Here is a 19681-nt window from a genome sequence, read left to right as displayed (position 1 = left end):
ATGCATAAGCCTACTCGAACCAAGCTTGGACCTCCTCAAGAAGGGTGGCATTGCCATTTGAGAACTGCTAAAATATGAATACCAAATAAATGGCCACTGAATTATTAAAATGTCTGTTTAGATACTGTTGATTTGGTTAGAATTTCTAGTCTAATTAAAATCTAAGAATCTGAGAAAGAGCACTTACTGTCATTTACTGATTCAATAATTCTGTCACCAGGAACTGGAGCCTTCCCGTCCATTTCTGCATTTCTATCCAAGTCATCATCCTGGTCATTTTCCCCTGACAGTTTACAGGAAAGATTGTATGATGATGTCTCAGAGGGGCTTTCAATTGAATTTACTGAAGAGTTGTACTGATGAATAAATCCAACATATTTTAACCCTTGACTGGCTGCTTCTTCCACCTGTAGATAACAAACAACTTTAATACACTAGTAACTTGCATTATTTTTAAACAGCCTTATTATAAATTTTAATAGGATAGGGAATGGTTGGAGAGCAGTTAGTAGATAATAATACACATTTATGACAAACTACTAATTATTTGTCAAGCATAAGAAAAATAGATTAGTAAGTTTAGGCAAGGCACATAACGTATGTCATTACCTGTAAACAGTGCATTTTCCATTTCTTACATGGATCCTTTCCTTATATTCTGCTTACATTGTAGAGATTACATAATTATTTTATGTGGATTAGTCCAAAGGGAATCCACTGTATTTTTTTTTTTTAATGATCATTTTGAAATGTAATGTATAACATGGATACTGCTTTCACCTAATGATGAGCACAATGCACCCTGGTAGTGTTTCATGCAGCTCTCCGTAGCACTTTGTTTTCTGGTGGCAACAGATGATATTTAGTTAGTGAACTGATGACATTGGCACCATTACTAAGAATGTTTACAGGATGTTTAGTCTCATTCCTACTCTGACACCATATCGCTAACAGTGAAAGAACTAAAAATGATGTTCACTGTGATAATGCCAGCACTAGTTACACTGCAGTCTCATATGTGCATTACCACTAGTCCTTTTGGTAGAACAACCTCTCATCCCCTCATGATCTCAATTACCTCATCAGCACCACCTTTCTTTAGTGCCAAAGTATCACCTGATATTGAAACTCAAATACTCTGCCCAGAAGCTGACAATCTGAAACTTAGGCTTGGGATTCTAGTTGTGAATATCTGTCTCATTTATACTAGAATGTCTAATATCTATTATTTCCATAAAACAGTCTCAACTCATACAACATATCCAATATTACACTTGCTTTTAGTAAAGGGAGTCCCTTGATGTTGTTCCTTACCTGTCGCTTATTTTCCTACTCTGTGAAATCCCTGAATAATCTGACTTTCAGCATGTTGCCGTATACTTGGTGAACCACAGCTTCCTTAATTACACTGGTATGTGGTTTAAAAGCTGTGTAAAGATTTTGCCAAGAATAATAGCACCTCTTAGCTTTCTGTCTTAGTTTTGTTTCAAGATGGCCTCAAAACATTTTAAAATGTTTGAACTGCAAATGCACTATTATTTTCTAAAGTTTAACCCATTTGTTAAGATCCTAGGAAGACAAAACAAAGCATGTAATATATCTGAATTATGCATTTTTTATTGCAGTTGATCACATACACAGATGCTGAAGTAGAAGAAGACTACTAGTTTGTTTGTTGCTATTTATTATTTATTAACTTACTTTTGCAACTGGGACAATGAACTAGCACATGTGGACTCAGTTTAGTCTGTGCTCAAGGCAGTACAAATAGTACAGATTAAGCAGAGTTTGTACATATCTATGAGTAGATGGTACACACAGAAGATTATAATTGGATCTCTGATCATAACCTGCTTATTATCTGTTTGGGACACAGATACCAAGAAACTCACCTCGAGAGGAAAGCTTGAGACTACATAATAAAAGGTTATGACTAGAGACCCAGTCATAATTCTTTGTAGTGCATGGAGCTTTACCTGCTCTATGTACTACTAGTTAAAGAAACAAAAGTGCTATGTGTTTACCATCTTTCATAGCAGTAAAGCACTTTGCAAGCACTGTCAGAAAAACAGTGCAACATGTCTTAGTGAGTGGTGTCAAAAAGATAACACATTGTCTTATGTTAAAGCAAGTCAGAGACAGATTATTGGCACAGACAGCAGGAAGAAATCTGTTTTTAATTCTACTGCTGTTGTTTGCTGGCCAGTACTGTCAGGTTTAATTGCCCAGCACAATACCTGATCTTAACAGCTGAAGAAGGGGTGCTTAATAATTGTTAAGATTCAGTTTCACACAACAGAAGTACTTAACTGGCTTGTCTTTTTTACAATTTTGGTGCGTAGCCACAATGTTCCATCAACTACAAAATTGTTAGAATCCACTGTAGAATAAAAAAGGCAGATCAAAAACATGCCACAGGCTATACACCTAATAAGTAACACAAGAACATTAAATTAACAACACTCTAGCAGAAGTAAACAAAGTCAGGAAAAACAGGAATGAAGTAAATATTTGTGGTGAACAAAATAAATACAGGGACAAATTTCTAGGCATTGTTATTGCGTTTTTATTTACTTGCTTTTTTTACTGGGTAGTTGGCCTGCTCTGGGAACCCTTTTCACCTATGACCTAGGCACAAAGGTATTTGAACAAGGTTGTAGTTTGTTACACAGCATAACGTATTAAATCATTTTAAGTTATGTCAAACTTCAGTAGTATAAACTACTAGAAAAACCTAGCCAAGCTAAAATTTTCACTGTGTGATACCTTGAACCTCCTGTATTAGAGGCCCATGTGATATATGCAAAGACCCCTTAAGGATACCAAGTGTTTCAGCTATATTGCTTCTGAATGTCCATGACTTCATTCTTTTTCTTTTTTAGCCTTTGTAGATACTTTCAAGGCAATAAAGCCAAGCCCCACTAACTGTTGGCATGCACATTTTGGCCTTCTTATGACCTCATCAGGACAGCAGATTTGCATCTTAACAATACTAATTCTCATTACCAGTCACCCACACAGCCGGAGCTTGCACACTTCATAGGTTCATAGGTGTGTACTAGGCTAATGGCCCTGGGGCCTTTACAAGCCTAGCCGTAGGGTTACTCTGGCATAGTGCCATCCAACCTTAGTTCCCAGTGCCTCTGTCGAGTAGAGCCACTGGAGTTATCCCCGGGGTGAATTTTCTGTTTCCCATCCACTATCAAGATTTCTCTTGAAGAGGGACAGCGAGGTGCTCTGCCTGATATGTATGGGAAGTCTGTTCCATACCATGGGCAGTCTCTGGGTTATGAACCTGTCCCTCCAGCATGTTCTGTTAATTGTGGTAATGAGGTTGAGGTCTCTGGAGCGTGTGGTACAGAGGGATTGGGATTTCTTTAGATGTAGCATTTCTAACAGAGATGGGTCAGACATGGCTTTGTAAGTCAAGCAGAGATCGCCTCTAAGTAGGCGATATGAGACAGAGAATAGTTGGAGTTTTTTGAGTCTGTCCATATAGGACAAGTGTTTAATGCCTAGGATCCTCTTTGTGAGGTACTTTTGTGGCCTGTTCAGTTGTTGCAGGTGTCTAGTGAGGTACATTCCAAATGGGGCATTGTACTCGATGACTGGCCTAATGAGGGAAGAGTAGAGGGAGACAATGACCTCCTTCTTCCTGGATGCAAAACCCTTAGTAATGAAATGTGCCACACAGAAGTACTTTCTGACCACAGTGGCAATGTGGTGATCAAATGAGAGGCTGCTGTCAACCTGTGTTCCCAGATCTCTTACAATGCCTTCTGTGTTCAGTGGACTACCATCAATGTGGTAATTCATGGGAATCGGGTTTTTCCCAAAGGGGATGACGACACATTTTTTGGCATTGAGCTTAAGGCCATGGTTCAGACACCAGTCATTGGTCTCAGTGAAGCCATTCTGCAGGATGTCAACATCACTTGGGGAGTTAATAATAGCTCCAAACTTACAATCATCTTTGAACTTTGTCAGACAGAGTCCCTTCGTGTTGGCCTGGACTTCAGAAAAGTAGATACCAAACAGGAGAGGACCCAGGACCGAACCCTGTGGGACTCCACTCATCAGAGTGGAAAGAAATTATGAATTTCATGTTACAACTGGTATGGAACAGAGCTGTCTCATTCTGGTGAAAGACAAGCCAATGATTTCTGTTGGCATACAGTTGGGGGATGTATAAGATTTCCAGCTGATGAAGGCAGAGCTTGATCCAGTACTAGGCAACCAAGGCAGTCGCCTAGGGCCCGCTGGCTGGGAGATTTATTTTTGTAATTAAAAAAATAAATTTTTGAAGCATATTCTTCATTAAGAATAATGTGAATTTTTTGCGTCTAGTCGCATAGATGCGACAGGTGTGTGTGACCTATTCTCATCTTATGCGTCTGTGCAACCTGATATTTATGTCTTCATCTTCCACGAGCATGGAATATGAATGCCAGAAGACGTCTGAAATGCAGACCACAAACGGACACGTGAGAGGTAGGTGTGTGTGTGTGTGTGTGTGTGTGTGTGTGTGTGTGTGTGTGTGTGTGTGTGTGTGTGTGTGTGTCTAAAAAGTGGGTAGGTAGATGTAGGTGTGTGTGTGTGTGTGTGTGTGTGTGTGTGTGTGTGTGTGTGTGTGTGTGTGTGTGTGTGTGTGTGTGTGTGTGTGTGTGTGTGTGTGTGTCAAAGAGGGAGAGGGAGGGAAGTGTCTTTCAAGTATTTTTAGTCTGCTCCTCATAAAATTTGTGGTTTTCTGGGTTTATTGTGGCAAATCAGTGAGGACAGAATTCACTAAATAATGACAGGCATTTGTGTTTCAGACTTCATATCCTTCAGAAAATTCACAGTAACAATACCTTTTATTCTAGCAACTTTATAAATGTGTGAAAGCAATATTTAAAGTTTGTCCCTATTTTTAGGGTTTTGTCGCACCATTATTTTTGGTTTGCCCAGATTATTTGTGCTAAGAGGTGTGTGTGTGTGTGTGTGTGTGTGTGTGTGTGTGTGTGTGTGTGTGTGTGTGTGTGTGTGTCTAAGAGGTATGCATGTACCAATGCCATAACTCTCAACTGTCCAGATTTTTGCAAAAGCTTTTTGCCCCACATTTTTGGTCTGTTCCTCATAAAAGGACTGAACTTGCTAAATAATGACAGACATTTGAGTTTCACTCTTCATACCGTTTAGAGAAATGCATATGAACACAAATCCTGTTATTCTAGCAATTTTCTAAGTTCATGAGAGCAGTACTTATAATGTGTCCCTATTTATTTTAGGCTTTGTCCAGATTTCTTGCACTAAGAGGTTGAGGTGTCTGTGTGAGAGTGAAATGCCCTAGTTAGGGATAGCAGGTGGTTAGTAATTTGCTTAGACAAAAACTCTGTATCTTAGTTAACAGGAAACAAGAGCTCTAATCCTCTAACTCAGCTACCAAGCTGCATTTTTCAAAGTACTGAGTTTCAGGTGCATTTTTCAAGGAAATGAGTTTCAAGTGCATTTTCAAGGAATTGTGAGCTTCAAGGGAAGAGAAGTTTACTGCTGTTCATGCCAAGTCTTTTTACAATGTGCAACTATTTTGTTTAGCAAATGGTATCACTACTGTGGTATAGAATTTAAAAGCAGTGTTAGTAGTGCAACAGGTAACATGCTTGCTTTTGATGCGAAAGGCTGTGGGTTCTACCTCCCACAGCATGTATCTGGATTGCTGATATTGTGTTGTATTTTAAGGGGGTTGGATGCTACAGTCCTCAATATATCCCCCTATAGATGAGATGCCTGGTAACTATGAATCTGTTTTTAGTTTGCCATCCATTCCCTATTGCATTATTACCAGCTTAACATTTTTTTAATGTGATAGGCAATTTATTCCTCAAGGGCAGCAGGCACTGAATTTGTAGATGAAACAGTTGTTTGCTAACAGCAGTCTCTTCATTAGTTACATATCTCTTTAATGTGAAATTATTTAGATGACATTGATTCTGCAGAGATTGTTTACATTGACTGATACTGGTGGATTGTAATGACAGAAGTCTGAGTGACCTTTTATGGTTGAAATTTTCTGAACTGGGCAGTTTTGTCATTACTGGTTCATATGTTTTGTTTCATAGCTTATTGGAAAAATGTTCAAAACTATAAATTTAAAACACGCTCTAATAAGTGGTGCTATATTATATAAGGAATATAATTTAATACAACCATGAAGATTAATCAAAGAACTCTTGCATGTTTGCATGGTCCTAAAAATGTGTGCAAGGGGCCTAAGATTTGAAAACAGCCCACAGGTAAATTTAGTCCTCCACTGGCCAGATGCAGTTTCTTTGAATGTGGGTTTCAATGCTGTTTCAGTGAATGTAAGTTTCAAGGGCAGATAAGTTTTAATGCTAAACCTGTTTTCATTGTGAGACAGTATTGCTTTGTTTAGCAAATGTTTATCAGTGTTTTCTATAAAATTTGAAATAAAAGGTTTAAATTAAATCCAAATATCTGTAATCACTGTAGAAGTAAAGCAGAAAACAGTATGAACACTGAGAGTTTTGAACAGTGTTTATGGTAACTGGGGAGAAATAGCCAAGTAATGGGACAAATGAATGGCTGGGGGGGTTGTGTATGGTGGGGAGAATGGTGTTGGATGAATGCTTAGGGCCTCCAGAGAAGTCAGGTAGCAGGCATGAACCAAGGGGGAATACAGGGTGCCCTGTAGTGAGCTTTGATGCGTCACAAGTTTTTGTTATTAACAAGCTGGACATGGAGGTGTGCCAGGTTATTATCCTACATAACAAGTTTGAAAGTGAATTTTTGTTTTATGAGTAAAGAGACCTTATTGCCCTTAGTGCCTTTATCTAGTGCAATAAGCTGAATATGTGGCAGGCACTGAAACCTTGCACAGATGGGCTGCTTTCAACATTCTTGAAAGAGGTCAGAGACCAGATTACCATTTTGGTATCCCAAGCATACTCGGCAACTCTGCAGACTTTGCATAAAATTGCCTTGTCTACCCTATGGTCTCCTCTTTGGTATTCATTACTTCCTATCACGCCACAAAATCTCTTTCACTAAATAGACCTTTTTCACTTAGAGTTACCTCATCTACTTTTGATCACCTTAAATTGATCCCTTAATAAAATACCCGCTAATTCTTATTCAATGGGTCTATATTACATTATCTAACAGTCAGCAAACAGCACTTACATTGAAAATGTTGTTCAGTGAACTGTTCATAGTGAGACTGCGGTACAGTAAAGATCGGAAAATTTGCCTTTTCCTCAGTGTGGTGCGATCTCGGAGTTGGTATATATAATTAGCAGGGGAAAAGCAGCAATTTTGCTGAATGGCATTTTCGATGTAAGTGCAGTTCACTGACCTGTCTTTTCGATAATATAATATTTATCCCTTATCCAAACACTTAGTTTTCTCATCACCACATAAGCAGCTACATTTCTCTGACCTCAATCTATATAAATGTGCATCTATCACTGCTATTTGTTTGCCAGATTAAAACTATGAATAACATGAGGATAGCCCCAAAAGTTGCCATAAAAAAGAAGAGCAAAATCCACACTCCCACCACAATAGGCAAATCCAAAGTTACTCTTATTCTTCATACTTCTCCAACACTCCCAAAAGGTTGAATATCCTACACAATTATTCTCTGGAGGCTTGAGGCTGGAAGCCATTTTTCTCATTTTCCTTGCAACTTATTCATTGTCACCCAACAAGAAAAAGAAATTGCCACAAGATTCTCACCCTGACAGGAACCAGACAGGGCATTTCTGACACCCCATGCTACTTATTTGGTAGAACATTTAAAGCTTATCACTGCCTTCCCCACTTGTTAGTCCTCACTCAATAATCAGTATCTAGACTCAAATGCACCTCTGCCCCAACTCATCTAATGTCCTCCCTTACTGCTTTACTCACGTGGCCTAAAAGGAATCTACCGATTCACACCTGTCATAGGCTCCTGCCTACCATGGTCTTCTTCCCAATGATAAGAAAAGCAAGCCCACCTCACTCTCTGTGGAACATTTTGCAGAGACCCCTGCCCATCCCACTAATATATGCAAAATGTCACCCTATACCTTCCTAAAATAAATGCATTTCTAAGGGGAAGCATATTTTATTTGCATATATATCAGTCCACTTATCTAGTATGATTTATAGAACATTTTCAGCCAAGATCCAAGCCGCAAAAGAAATGATAAATATAATATGGGAGCACAACTTTCCATTGAAGTGGAAAGTGATCAACTTCTGGTAGAGAAGTTTCAGTTGATCTAAATGCACTGGCTTTGCGATTCCAAGACTGCTGTACAGTAAGGACTGGGGAATAAGCACTTTCCTCCACTGTACTGCGATCTTGGAGTTATTATACTGTACATAATTAGCAAGGGATGTGCAGGGGGAGCTTGCTGCCCCTGCAAAAAGGTTTTTTGAACCTTTGTAGATCAATGTTTTGGTTTTCAACAAGGTTTTCGACAGTTAGACTTCAATCACTGTAGATCGACTAATTGTTATTTTGAAGGTTATGCTTATATATATATATATATATATATATATGCATATATATATATATATATATATATATATATATGTATATAGATATATATATATATATATATATATATGTATATATATATATATATATATACATATATATGTATATATATATATATATATATATATATATATATATATATATATATATATATATATATATATATATATGGCTCTCTACTGAAATGTAGGCACTCAAAATGCTGAATGCTGAAAAGCAGAAAAAAGACTGAAAACCCAGAGAAGAGTGAATCTCGAAAATCGCTCTTCTCCTTAAAACTTCTTTTTGCAAGGGGGAAAGCCCCCCTGCACCACCCAAACATATACGTACCAACTCTAAGATCACCATACCTCAGAGGAAACAGAATATTCTGAGAAATGGCATCTCAGACGTAGTATATGTGAGTCCATTCTTTCGGCCATTCAGTATTCATAGATCGGAATTCACTCTAGTGGGTTCAGACATTTCAAATGGTTACCTATGTATGTATATACACACACACACACACACACACACACACACACACACACACACACACACACATACACACATGTGTATATATATATATATATATATATATATATATATATATATATATATGTGTGTTTATTATATATAACTAAATATATATATATATATATATATATATATATATATATATATATATATATATATTAGAAACAATTTATTATGTCATCTCAACTGGTATGCTGTTTGGACGAAACAATAAGACCTAGGAAAAAAAAGCATAATATTACAGGAAGGACATGCAAAGACAACAGAGACAGGGAACTCGGGAAACTGTGAAGGTGTAGATAGTTTAGTCTTATTGCAGGTATTTAGAATTAGGTCCATTCTGCCAGCAACACTGCTCTAGAAATACCTATTTGTAGTCCATGTTTTATTTTACCTTTTACTGCTTAATTTTACTTTTTCAATTTTCAAGAATTTCATTTCTAGGATTTGATTTACTGATTTAGATGGGCAGTGGCATATATATGTGCATTTTCTATGCCCAGTATGATGTTTCATTTTTTTTATTTGTATCTTGGAATTAAAAGAGGTGGAGTTTTATTAATTAATGACATAAGTAGGATGATGATAAATACTTGATGATCAGAAACGATGATCAAAACCAAAATATGTACACTTTGTGTCAAAAACATTTTTATCTAAACATGATAGGATGTACAGCTAAATATACGTATTTATTGCATAAATAAACAGAAAAATAAAATTACATATGAAACATTTAAAAGGACAAAAGTTTGCTCTTTGCGTCTAGTCGCATAGATGCAACAGGTGTGTGTGACCTATTTTCATGTTATGCGTCTGTGCAATCTGATATTTATGTCTCCATCTTCCACAGGCATAGAATATGAATGCCAGAAGATGTCTGAAATGCAGACCACAAACGGACACGTGAGAGGTAGGTGTGTGTGTGTGTGTGTGTGTGTGTGTGTGTGTGTGTGTGTGTGTGTGTGTGTGTGTTTGTGTGTGTGTGTGTAAAAAGTGGGTAGGTAGATGTAGGCTTGTGAGTGTGTGTGTGTGTGTGTGTGTGTGTGTGTGTGTGTGTGTGTGTGTGTGTGTGTGTGTGTGTGTGTGTGTGTGGGGGAGAGAGGGAGGGAAGCTTTTAGTCTGCTCCTCATAAAATTTGTGGTTTTCTGAGTTTATTGTGGCAAATCAGTGAGGACAGAATTCACTAAATAATGACAGGCATTTGTGTTTCAGAATTCATATCCTTCACAAAATTCACAGTAACAATACCTTTTATTCTAGCAACTGTATAAGTTTGTGAAACTACTCAACAAAATGCAATAAAAAATCTGAAGAAAAACTGTATTTTATTTTAACTTATATAGCATTTCGGAATTTGAAATGCGTTAAACACAGTTACTTTACTGAAAAAAAAAAATTCTAAGCTTGTTTTCCCCCTTTCCTGTAACAAGTCTAGTCCAGATACAGATTTGCTGTATCCAGGACTGTTTGTAAGCTCCAGCTTTTAAACTTTTTCAGTTTTACTGAAAGTCAGTTCATGGGCACTGAACAGCACCCTGAATGACGACCGCTACACGACACAGAACTAGATTCTAGAAGTTTATTTATAATGAACCCAAATAAGGTGGTGGTATTTAAAGGTTTCTACTAAAAGTAGTGCATAAACTAGTTTTATAAAAATCTGTGGTTACTTGTTTGACATGGAGTAATCTTTGGTTATTTGTTTGAGATGGTGTAATCTTATGTTCTTACCTCAAGTGTGAAATATGGGAGTGATATTAACGGAGAACTGTCTATGAAAAGGCAGACTGCTGATGTGTTTAAGCCTTCTAATGACTACGACTATCATAAAAACATCTAGTTCTGAAGGAGGATCTTCCTACTCTAGTAGATGCTTTATGATATCACACAAGAGTTATTTTAATACTTTATTCCTGAGGAGAATTAGGTGACAAATATGACATCTGTTAGATCCAAGCATGAAGCCATGGCACTAACTAGGAAGATTCTACCTGTCTTATAATTATGAATCTTATCAACCTATACTAGCTACCTGTAAAATGGCAAGTCATTTACAAAGATGGGCTGCTGACAATTAAAGTTCAGCATGATTGGGTCTCATGACCTAAAAGACCAGGTGATGACATATATGTCTACCCTAACGTTCTATTCTTCCAATGCAGAGTCACTTGAGGTAATATGAGTGTAGTTTGATATAGCTGGATTAGGTACTTGTCTTGATTGTTATCAGTGTTCACTTCACCAGGTATGTGGATGAAAGCCTATTGATAGATTTAAGTAACGAAACATAGCTTTTCCTATTTGTTGGTTAATTGCAATGTATAACATAACTGTTTTTATGCAATGTCTGTTAAGTTATTTTTAACATCAAATAAGATGGATCAACCCACTCAACAAAATGCAATAAAAAATCTGAAGAAAAACTGTATTTTATTTTAACTTATATAGCATTTCGGAATTTGAAATGCGTTAAACACAGAGTTACTTTACTGAAAAAAAAATCTAATCTTGTTTTCCCCCTTTCCTGTAACAAGTGTAGTCCAGATACAGATTTGCTGTATCCAGCACTGTTTGTAAGCTCCTGAACCCCCCTCCCCCTGCTTAACTAGGGTTAAACTATTCCCGGCACCATAAGGTCTGCTCTTCAAATTTTCCCTTGCAACTGGCCAGCTTTTTAGTTTTAGCACTCAGATCTTTCTTTGAGCTCAGCACTTGTTCAGAACTCGTTGTAAGCACTAAATAAGCTACAAATTACTACAGCACTCAACTTTCCTCACTTGTCTAGAGGAAAACAGTTTTTAGTACTTAATAAATAAGCACCTATCCAGGCATGTCTAAAGGTCAGCTCCCAGTGTTTTTGCCTGTCTACCTGATGAATCTGGGCATCTTGGGGAAGTGCAGCAATTGCCTCATGTACACAGACAACCCTCTCCTCCTACCACCCAACACTACAACCTGTGAGAGATGCACTTATATAACCAAACTGGAAGCAAAGCTCTCTTCACTGAAGACTGGACTAGACAGTCAGGAGGAGAAAGGAACCACTTGCACCACACCACACTCATTACATAGTTCCTCAAAACCTACACCACCAAAACACACACATAGAAGCACAAAACACATGCCTACATTAGCTGAATCTCTCAATAAAAATCTGCCCAAACAACCGACACCTCCAAAGCAGAAATGCAAGCAACCTCCACCCCCCAACACAACACAAATGACACATAGCCCACAAACTCAGTGTGCCACTCAATTACAGCCCATAAGGCATAACGTACCCAACACTCTATTCATAGGTGACTCTATAATCAGGCACACTGATGTTCCACTCACCAGGCTAAACAAGGCAAAAGTTACTGACAGCTGTCTGTCGGGTGGTGCCAGGATCCACCACATAATGTACGCACTCAGGTCACTCCACAACAAGTACAAATATGACTCTGTCATTGTCCATATTGGTGTGAATGACCTGAGATGTACCTCCCTGGACTACATGAAAAGAGACATGGAGTAGCTCTCCGATCTTGTAGCCCAGGCAGGTATGACCCTAGCCCTGAGTAGCATCTTGCCATCACCAGAATGATACCACAGTACAAGGACAAAATGATTGACTTCAACAATTGGCTAAGCTTCTGGTGTCATTCTAAGGGAATCCAGTATCTGTCTGCCTGGGATGACATGCTCAACAGACCACGATGCTTTGCCAGAGATGGCTTGCACCTGTCGCCCTTGAGATTTCGGATACTGGCAAAGGCTCTTGCCACCTCTATACTGCCTTTTTTAGGCAAGGTTCAAATGACAAATTCACCACCGTAACAGGTACAAGCAAGCAAGGTCAATTCCTCGTTGGTCAGATCCGGCCACAAGCTAATCACCCTAGACATCCATATCACATCCCCACCCCATTAGGGAAACAACCGTAAAAAATTTCTCCAAAGCCAACTTCATGCTTCCTAAGACAGAAGTGGCAAACTTCACGACATCCATGCAGATGGACAGCAGAGGTACGACTGCTGAATCCTACACAAATGCACTTTATAAGCACTTGCACAAGTGCATGGATCGTGCTATCCCTAACAGAACCAAGATGCTATCCTCAAAAAAAAGGAAGCCAATCTGGTGGTCTTCTGCCATAAACAAACTCTACAAGAGAAGAAAGAAACTGTTGCAAAAAAAGAGTAAAATCCCATGACTGGAGGAACTCCCTGGTCAGCCTCAGTAAGAAGCTGAGATCCCTCATAAAATCCTCCAAAGTTAGTTATGAAAACAAAATTGCCACTGATTCTAAAGACAACCACAAAGCATTATATAGCTATGTCAAGAATCTCAATAGCAACACTCAGATCTGCTCTGAGTTACAGCACAATGGCACTAAATATACAGAACCAACTGATATTGCCAACATCCTGGCAGATAGGTTCAGTGCTAACTTTACCCTCCTCTCACCCCCTAAAGGGCCCATCTCTATACCAGAAGAATGCAAAGTTCCTGTAATCACAGCTGCACAGGTAAAAACCTCACTCTCCAAAGCCAAAAACACAGCATCCATGGGACCTGACAACATCCCAGGCTGCCTTCTACACAAACTACAGAATGAACTGGCACCCCACCTAAGTACCATGTTCAGTCATAGCCTCACCTCAGGCTTTGTCCCCATTGAATGGCGCACAGCGACGGTTATCCCAGTCCACAAAGGGGGAGCCACGACAGACCCCGGGAACTACCACTCCATTAGCCTGATGAGCCTGGTCTGCAAGGCCATGTAACGTATCATCATGGAACTCATAAACCAAGACATTGGAGATCTCCAAACTCTGGATCTCACACAGTTCGGGTTTGTAAAAGGCAGATCATGTCTCTTAATCCTGATAGACTTCTTTGAAGCAGTCACCAAAGCCATAGATAAGGGTAAGGTGGTTGACACAGCCTATCTAGATCTCGCCAAGGCATTTGACACCATCCCCCACTCTGGTATTATAGATAAACTCACTAAACTAGGTATAAATACCTATGTCACAAGATGGGTTGCCAGCGGGCTTACTGACAGAACCCATACTGTAGCAGACTCCAAATCAGACTTCAGACCAGTGACAAGTGGAGTATCACACGGTTCAGTCCTGGGTCCTCTCCTGTTTGGGATCTACTTCTCTGAAGTACAGGCTAACAGAGAAGGTCTTTGGCTAACTAAGTTCGCAGATGACTGCAAACTAGGAGCCATAATCGAAACTCCTAACAATGTGGACATCCTACAAAAGGGCCTCATTGAGACAGCTGCCTCGTGTCAAAGCCATGGCCTCAAGCTCAATGCCAAAAAGTGCATTGTCATCCCCTTTGGTAAAAACTCTGTAGCCATGAACTACCACATAGGCGGTAGTCTACTTAACACCAAAAGTGTGATAAGAGACCTTGGGACACAGGTGGATCGTAGTCTCTCCTTTGATAATCACATCGCCACAGTGGTCAGGAAATCCTTCTATGTGGCACACCTCATCACAAAAAGTTTCTTATCCAGAAAAAAAGAGGACATTGTCCCCCTCTACTCATCACTCATTAGACCCACTATAGAGTACAACGCCCCTTCTGGTATGTACCTCACAAGACATCTACAACAACTGGAAAGGCTGCAGAAATACCTCACAAAGAGGATTACTGGCCTCAAACAGATGCCCTATGCAGACCATCTCAAAAAACTCCAGCTTTACTCTGTCGCATATCGCCTACTTAGAGGCAATCTCTGCCTAACATACAAAGCTATGTCAAACCCAGAGCTGTTGGACATGCTCCACTTAAAGAAATCCCAATCCCTCCGAGCTAAACGCTCTAGGGACCTAAAACTTGTCACCACAATAAACAGAACATGCTGGAGGGATAGATTCCTGTCCCAGAGACTTCCCATACTCTGGAACAGACTACCTATGTATGTCAAACAGAGCTCCTCATTAGCACTCTTCAAGAAAAATCTTGATTATTGGATGGGAAATAGGAAATTCACCCCGGGGATCACTTCTGTGGCTCTGCTTGACAGGGGCACAGGAAAATAATTTTCTTGGGTGACGAAAGCCAGGGTACCTTTTTGGCTAGGCTTATATAGGCCCTAGGGCCAATAACCTAGTACCTACCTATGAATCTATGAACCTATGAAGTTAAACATTTTCCTCAGCAAATGACCCTGTCTCACTTGCCTTTCATCTTCAGTTCTGCATCAATTACCTGCCTCTTAATAATGCACTGCATACCACAGTTCTCAACTTATTTGCTCAAGAAACAAGGATAAAACTAAAATGAATTGCGAGCAAAGGCTCCAAATCAGGGACAATTTTTGAAATTGAATCTAATTCACTTAAGAAGTTAGTAGAACAGATTTTGATTCAGCATGTATTTTTGCAACAATGAGAAGTATGGAATTCTATGTCTGACATTATAGGGCTGACTGTAATGCTAGGGACAGGGCAAAAATAGATGAGGCAAAATTAGGAACATTTTGCAAAATCAGGGACATTTCAGAAGCATAATGCTTATATACATATCACCCTTTTCTATTCTCCCCTCCATTGAGCATATTGTTAAAGATCTCAACTTTTCACTGTGTTTTATGTCTAGTGAAGAAAGTGAGCACTAATGCACAGGAAAGTACTGCTGTGTATTTTTACATTTACCACAATGGTAGATCTTTCAGTAATCACTGTTGCAGTAGCCTTAGCTTTATGGGTTATATCCTGCCCAGGATATTAACAGCTGGCCAACTTACAAAGTATAAGGGCGTGTTCTACATGCCCAAACCATCAATAGCTTGACCATTGCTGGACAAAAGGAATGGCTTGGCTGTCAAGCCCTTCAGTGCCTTCATGCCAACTGAAAGAGGGAGGCTACAGCCCTGAAAGAATTCAATGCTAGTATATAATAATCAATGTCCTCACCCTGGCAAACAAAAAACATATAAAAATAAGCAGGTGGAGCAGCCTTCAAACATCTACTTTTATGGCAACTTTATTTACACAACTATATTCATCATTTGATCGTTGCTGCAGTAACTTAAGCTATATGGGTAGAATATAATAGCTTAATGAGATTTAGGAGAAGGAAGGATGACAGCCCAAGAGCCTCTGGAGAATGGTCCTAGCAAAGCCTACTCTAGACCTGGAAAATGAATATATTTTGTAGTGCTTTGTAAAAATATATGCAGAGGACTAAGATTCTGCCTCTAGAATACTTCTAGAGTCCACCCCTTTCCAAACAGCCACTGATGAAACCAAGATCATAGTAGAATGTGCCTTAACTCTGCTTGGAAATTGACTTGCTATGGTGGAAATAACAAAAGAAGACAGTATGTGGCAACCATTTGGACATAGTCTGCTTTGACATAGTTTTTTTCTTACCTTCATAAGAAATGAGTATCTGATAGAATTTCTGGAGGATTTAGTTCTGTCAAAATAGTATCTGAGCTGAGTTATCTGTGGAAATCCAGAGTATGAAGAATCCTTTCTCCCTCATTTTTAGACTCATGAAAGGAGACTGGAAAATGGATAGCCTTGCTCAAAGTAAACTTGGATACCACTTCAGGCATAAATGAAAAATTAGTATTCAGAAAAGCCCTACCTTTTTGAAAAGTGAGATGACCATGAGCAATCAGCAAAACTGTTTTCGATGTTAGGAACCTGAAATCAATCTGATTAGCTGGATCAAATGAGGTAAGAGTTAATTTTTCCAAAACAAAATTGAGATACTATGGAGGAACCACATATTTTTAGGTGGATGGGTATGCAAAACAACTCTGACATGCACAGAAAGAGAGGGATCCATTTACAGAAATGGTGAAATGGCTGACAAATAAACCTTGATAGAGACGTAAGAAAGAGATTTTGCATTTGTTTAGTGGGTAGAAAAAAACCCTTTTCAGCAGAGGCCGAGGGAGACAAGCTCCAAGATACAAAACATAAGGTTACAACAGTTACTAAAGTTACAATAAAATATAACACATACTTCAAAAACAGATTTGAAATGTAAATACAACAGCATAGAAATTTAAATTGCAATACAGTGATAGGCATAGTTAAAGTAGATTAAGAGGATTAATTTAGAGTAAAACAGATAGGAGATAAAAGAAAAAGTGAAAGCAAGATATAGCAGTGTACAGGCAGTCCTCGGGTTAAGGACGAGATCCGTTTTTAGTCTGGCCTTAAGTCAATTTGGTATGTAAGTCAAACATGCTTATGGTTCTTATTAATGTCACTTAGTCAAATGTTTGCCTCAGTCTAGTATTTATTTTACTTTTCTTTGCATATAAAACACTTCAGAAACATTTCCAAACAAAAAAAAAATCTTAAGTATAATACTATATACTGTAGCTATGCTTCCTTACTTTCTATGAGCTATGCTTCCTTACTTCCTATCAACAAAGCTGGTTTAAGATATCTTGTTATTAAATGCAGTGTTTATGAGGACTTCTTCTCACACACACACACACACACACACACACACACGCACACGCACACACACACACACACACACACACATACCTCTCAACTGTACAGATTTTTGCCTCATATTTTTTGGTCCATTTTTAATAAAATTGTGGTTGTTTAGCAAAAGTCTCTTAACTGTATAGATTTTCACAGAAAGTCCAGATTTTTGGCTCATATTTTTGGTCTGTTCCTCATAAAAATCCATGTTTTTCTGACAAATTACTGGGTTCATCTGACAAATTACTGGGTTCATCTGAAGACTAAAGTCACTAAATAATGACATACATTTGAGTTTCAGACTTCAAATCCTACAGAAAATGTATGTTAAAACAAATCCTGTTACTCTAGCGACTTTCTAAGCTTGTAAGAGTAACATTTAAAATATATACCTATTTTTGGGCCTTTGTCCCCCATTTTGTCAAAACTGAAGTTAGAAAATAATGACAGACATTTGAGTTTCAGAATTCATACCCTTCAGAAAATCCATGCTAATGCAAAACCTGTTATTCTATCAACTTTCTAAGTTTGTAAGAGCAATATTTATTAAAATTGTCCCTATTTTTGGGCATTTGTCTCACTTTTCTTTATGGCTTTGGCTTTCTTGCTCTAAGAGCTTTAGAGGTATTAACACACACACATACAGTCACTTCCTCATTCTTTTTGAAAGGAATCACAAACAAAGCAGACCATCTCCTTACAGGGACATTATTCTGGGGTATATGCACCCCAGTCCAGCTAGGCAAAGAAGCATCTCTCACTCTTTCCTCTGAGACCAACAAGAGTGGTTCTCCCTTGTCTGCCAAGGAAATTACAACAGCCACAAAAGATGCATCTAACTCCAGTCCATGATGGCTGAAGGTACTACACCACAGAAAAGCAAGGAAGAAGATGAGGAAAAAAAAATGGCCACAGCAGTGTCACTCATCTGTGGTTGAGGTAAAGTAGTAGACTGCTGAAACGGCAAATCCTATCTGAAAATTATCTTCTTTCTGGAGCCAGTGGAAGGAAGAACCTAGGAACCTATAATGTGTTCAATGTTAAAGCAAAGAAGGAAGCCTGAAACCCAGGTAAAAGCCTCAGCAGCAATTGGTAAAAAGCATAAAAAAAAAAGTTATGTACTCACCATAACGTTCCATGTGTGTTCTCCATCTCGCCTTCAATTTTAGCAGGTTGGCCGTTTACAAAAGTTCGAGGTCTCCAAGTAGCTCGTGGCTTACACCCTATCCCATGATGCACTAGGGAATTCCCCAGATCTTGTTTGCTGGTATACTAATATATACATATAGAATTTTACAAATTTATAAGTTCAGAAGAGGGTCAGAGAAAAGTTATACACCAAATAAATCCTCTCGGACCTCCAGAAGCCAAAGTCTGGGGGAGGAGGGTGGGATGTAAGAATGAAGGCAAGATGGACAACACACATGGAACTTTATGGTGAGTACATAACTTCTTTATGTGATGTTGTCCTATCTCACCTTCATTCTTAGCAGGTTGGGACAGTGTCCCTAGCACCATCTTTCTTGGGTGGATCAAGGGAGAATATTCTTCAGAACAGTGGAACCAAAGGAGGCCCTGTCCCTGGAGACCAAATCAACTTTGTAATGAGTGATAAAGGTATGAGGACTTGCCCATGTTGCAGCTGCATAGATGGTATTGATTAGTGGTTTTGCCTGAAAGGCAGAAGAGGTAGACATAGCTCTGGTAGAATGACGTCTTACTTTGTCAGGAAGTTGTATGTTCTGGAAATTGTAGGTAAATATAATGCAATCGGACAACCATCTGGTAAAAAGTGGTCTTAGCAACTGGAGCACCTTTTTTCTGGTCTGAGAAGGAGACAAATAATTGGTCAGTCTTCCTAAAGTCCTTTGTTCTGTGCAAACAGAAATGTGACTGCCTATGAATATCTAGTTGGTGTAACATATACTCTGCCTTATTGCCATAGTTAGGGAAAAACGGGTAAGTCTATGGATTGGTTCAAATTTGATTCCGAGCATACTTTTGGTAAAAAGGATGGGTTTGTATGGAATGACACTCTGTCCTTGTGGAATAGTATGTATAGGAGTTTGATAGACAGTGTCTGTAACTCCAAAACTCTTCTAGCTGAAGTTATAGCTACTAAGAAAATCATCTTCCAGGTTAAGAACTTCAGGTC

The 19681-nt window shown here is 38.7% G+C and overlaps 1 protein-coding gene across 3 annotated transcripts in view; it reads right to left on the bottom strand.

Moving 5' to 3' along the window:
- The window catches only part of RFTN1 (raftlin, lipid raft linker 1), a 2439049-nt gene that overhangs the window by 534060 nt on the left and 1885308 nt on the right, over nt 1–19681 (bottom strand). For all 3 annotated transcript variants that reach the window (XM_044066769.1, XM_044066767.1, XM_044066768.1), the window contains exon 5: nt 188–407. In XM_044066769.1, the coding sequence (XP_043922704.1) occupies nt 188–407 (220 nt within the window). The remainder of the gene's footprint in view (nt 1–187; nt 408–19681) is intronic.

Source organism: Protopterus annectens, chromosome 3.part1 (assembly GCF_019279795.1).
Source record: "Protopterus annectens isolate FY-2018-M chromosome 3.part1, PAN1.0, whole genome shotgun sequence".
Taxonomy (NCBI): domain Eukaryota; kingdom Metazoa; phylum Chordata; order Ceratodontiformes; family Protopteridae; genus Protopterus; species Protopterus annectens.
This window is presented reverse-complemented; position numbering and strand designations above follow the sequence as displayed.